At 34.1% G+C, this 2,812-nt stretch overlaps 1 protein-coding gene across 2 annotated transcripts; it reads right to left on the reverse strand.

Annotated features, from left to right (window-relative positions):
- Nucleotides 1-219: 219 nt before the first annotated feature.
- LOC133337194 (uncharacterized) lies at nucleotides 220-1,618 on the reverse strand. 2 transcript variants are annotated; one of them, XM_061545449.1, is made up of 2 exons: nucleotides 1,586-1,618; nucleotides 220-660 (listed from the first exon to the last, which is right to left on the reverse strand). In XM_061545449.1, the coding sequence occupies exons 1-2, from the start codon at nucleotides 1,616-1,618 to the stop codon at nucleotides 247-249; spliced, it is 447 nt and encodes a 148-aa protein (XP_061401433.1). In that variant the 3' UTR covers nucleotides 220-246. The 2 variants fall into 2 exon arrangements, with proteins under 2 accessions (XP_061401433.1, XP_061401432.1); XM_061545448.1 differs by having other exon boundaries at nucleotides 1,577-1,618.
- Nucleotides 1,619-2,812: the final 1,194 nt, after the last annotated feature.

The raw sequence follows: 2,812 nt of genomic DNA on the forward strand, positions 1-2,812 counted from the left end.
CAATCATTTTAAGTGACCATATTTTGAAAACTAAACCCCACCCGTAAACAATGTAAGCTTCATTCATTATTTCTTAGCCAAGAAGTTATTTAAATACGAAGGAGTGTTTTTAATGCTATTTTTCGTAAATAACATGCTCCTGTCTTATATTGTAAGTTATATAATTAAGTTTTGAGTAAATAATTTTGGAAAATGGTAGCTTTTGTAAATATATATATATTTTTTTTTTTGGTTTTATAATTTTATTTAGGCTTGTTTCGACAATTGTTCTTGACGTTTCTTAATATAGGATTTGACTTTCTGGCCGACTTCACTGTCCATAAGACACTTGTGAACATCATAAACGTAGACATCATTTGCCTTATCACCCTTGGGGTATTTGGCAATGCAATCATCGGCCAATTTCTGGACATCAGATTCTTGCATATCCATTTTGAATTGTTTAGCAATGCGGTCCGAATGCCAGCCTTGGTGGGTGCAGAAGATGTCCATTTTCACGGAGGTGCACATCAAGTATTTGCGTACGGCTTCTTCGTTGGGGAAGTCGAAGGTTTTCATGTGATTCATTTGTTCCTCGGTCAAGGGAACTTCTTCCAAGCAGGCGGCGCGGATGCTTTTGATTTCATCAGCGGTCTTGGGTTGCCATTCGTCAGCGGAGGCCTAAGAAAAGAAGAACAAAGATTTTCTAAGTATTAGAGGCCTGGATTTTATTAAAATAGTTACTTCCACGTGCTATTTGAACCCGAGGATTTTTTTCAAAAGCTACAAGAGGGGTGGACTTAAAAAAATCAAGAGCTACAAGAGGCGTGGATTTTTTAAAATATATTTTTCAAGGAGTACAAAAGTCGTGGACTTTTTAAAATATATTTTTCAAGGGCTATAAGAGTCGTTGATTTTTTAAAAAAATATTTTTCAATGGCTAAAAGATTTTTGGACTTTTTAAAAAATATTTTTCAAGGGATAAAAGAGTCGTGGACTTTAAAAAAATATTTTTCAAGCAGTACAAAAGTCGTCTTTTTTAAAAATATTTTTTCAATGACCTTTCGAGTCGTCGTTAAATAGAAACCATTTAACGGAGCAGGCCATACGATACCCTACACAAATACCACGGAACTCTAACTTTCTGCGAATTTTTTTCCGTGCCTGTGCAATATTTCGTGGTAGTTCCCCCCTCTTGCCCTATTAGAGGCCAACAGCACCTCTTCCTTACACTGACATATTTTCCGAATATTAATCAAATCTAATTACTTGTCCATATTCCCTTCGCCGTGGGTTGTGTTGTGATGTTTGGCTTATAAATGTGGCCTATAGATCGACTCGAAAAAAAGAAAATTTAAGTTTTTGACCCACTTCATCCCAAAATTATTATCTGATCATCACCGAAAATTGCAGGAGTTGTCCTTGACCTTAACTGTAACCTCATGGAACATTTCAAAGCGATCTTCGCTATATTTCCCCGCTCTTAAAATATGCCCACAATTTTTATTCAATGATTTTGAACTTTTGAACAAAGGCCACTGTTCTTTCAATTTTTTCATTCAGATTTTTTTTTAATAATTTTTTTTTTTTCACTTACACAGGCAACAAAGGCCAACACGGCCAACAAAACGAATTTCATTGTGTCAATTTTAAAAATTACTTTCACTCTCGAACTACAACCGTGGTGTTGAATGGTTCCCAATCAACTGATTTAATTTGGATTTGGAAAAAATGCTATATAAGCATTCCCTTTTCCGCTACCCTCTGAAACAGGCTGACGCACACACATGTACATCATTCCGACATACATATTGTGGCTTGTGTTTAAGCTGCAACAGTTTCTTAAACTGATAAGACAACAGCGATTTGAACCTTTTGTCATCTTATCTGTGCAAATACTCGGACGTCGATTTTCATTTTATTTGTTTTTTTTGAAGACCCAGAGAGCGATAGTTGACGATAATCCGGGATAAATTTTTATTTATTTTATTTGTATTGTGTGTATGCGTGTGTTTCTATTGTTTGCTAAAGTGTTTTTGTTTTTTGTTTGTTTAGTCTCCCGTTTTAAAACTGATAATTATTTTATTTATTTTTTTTACTGGAATCAAGTCAGTGTTAGACAGTGTAGCATTTTCTTTCCATATAATTGACATTTATTCTATGTGGAGTGCATCAATATGATAAGCATAATCCAAAATAACCTTTGCCACAGTCAGCAGTTGGCGTATTTGAACAGTTTCTAGTAGTTTTTTTATTTAGATTTGTTGATAAAAATTTGCCGTGTATATCCACCATTATTATTGTAGAGGACATAAAAAGTTCGGCCCGGAAAATCCTGCGAAAAAAATTCTTTAAAAATCCACGCCTATTATCCCTAATAATCCTTGCGAAAAAATTCTTTAAAAATCCACGCCTATTATCCCTAATAATCCTTGCGAAAAAATTCTTTAAAAATCCACGCCTATTATCCCTAATAATCCTTGCGAAAAAATTCTTTAAAAATCCACGCCTATTATCCCTAATAATCCCTGCGAAAAAATTCTTTAAAAATCCACGCCTATTATCCCTAATAATCCTTGCGAAAAAATTCTTTAAAAATCCACGCCTATTATCCCTAATAATCCTTGCGAAAAAATTCTTTAAAAATCCACGCCTATTATCCCTAATAATCCTTGCGAAAAAATTCTTTAAAAATCCACGCCTATTATCCCTAATAATCCCTGCGAAAAAATTCTTTAAAAATCCACGCCTATTATCCCTAATAATCCCTGCGAAAAAAATTCTTTAAAAATCCACGCCTATTATCCCTAATAATCCCTGCGAAAAAATTCTT

The sequence above is a fragment of the Musca vetustissima genome, unplaced genomic scaffold, assembly GCF_032173495.1.
Source record: "Musca vetustissima isolate MV318-11 ecotype Yass unplaced genomic scaffold, APGP_CSIRO_Mvet_v1 utg79787, whole genome shotgun sequence".
NCBI classification, from domain to species: domain Eukaryota; kingdom Metazoa; phylum Arthropoda; class Insecta; order Diptera; family Muscidae; genus Musca; species Musca vetustissima.

Bases quoted from the DNA above. Each gene is read 5' to 3' on its own strand.
- LOC133337194 (XM_061545448.1), bottom strand. From the start codon at position 1,618: ATGAAATTCGTTTTGTTGGCCGTGTTGGCCTTTGTTGCCTGT. The intron at 661-1,576 runs GTAAGTGAAAAA...TTCTTTTCTTAG, and splicing joins TGTTGGCCTTTGTTGCCTGT to GCCTCCGCTGACGAATGGCA.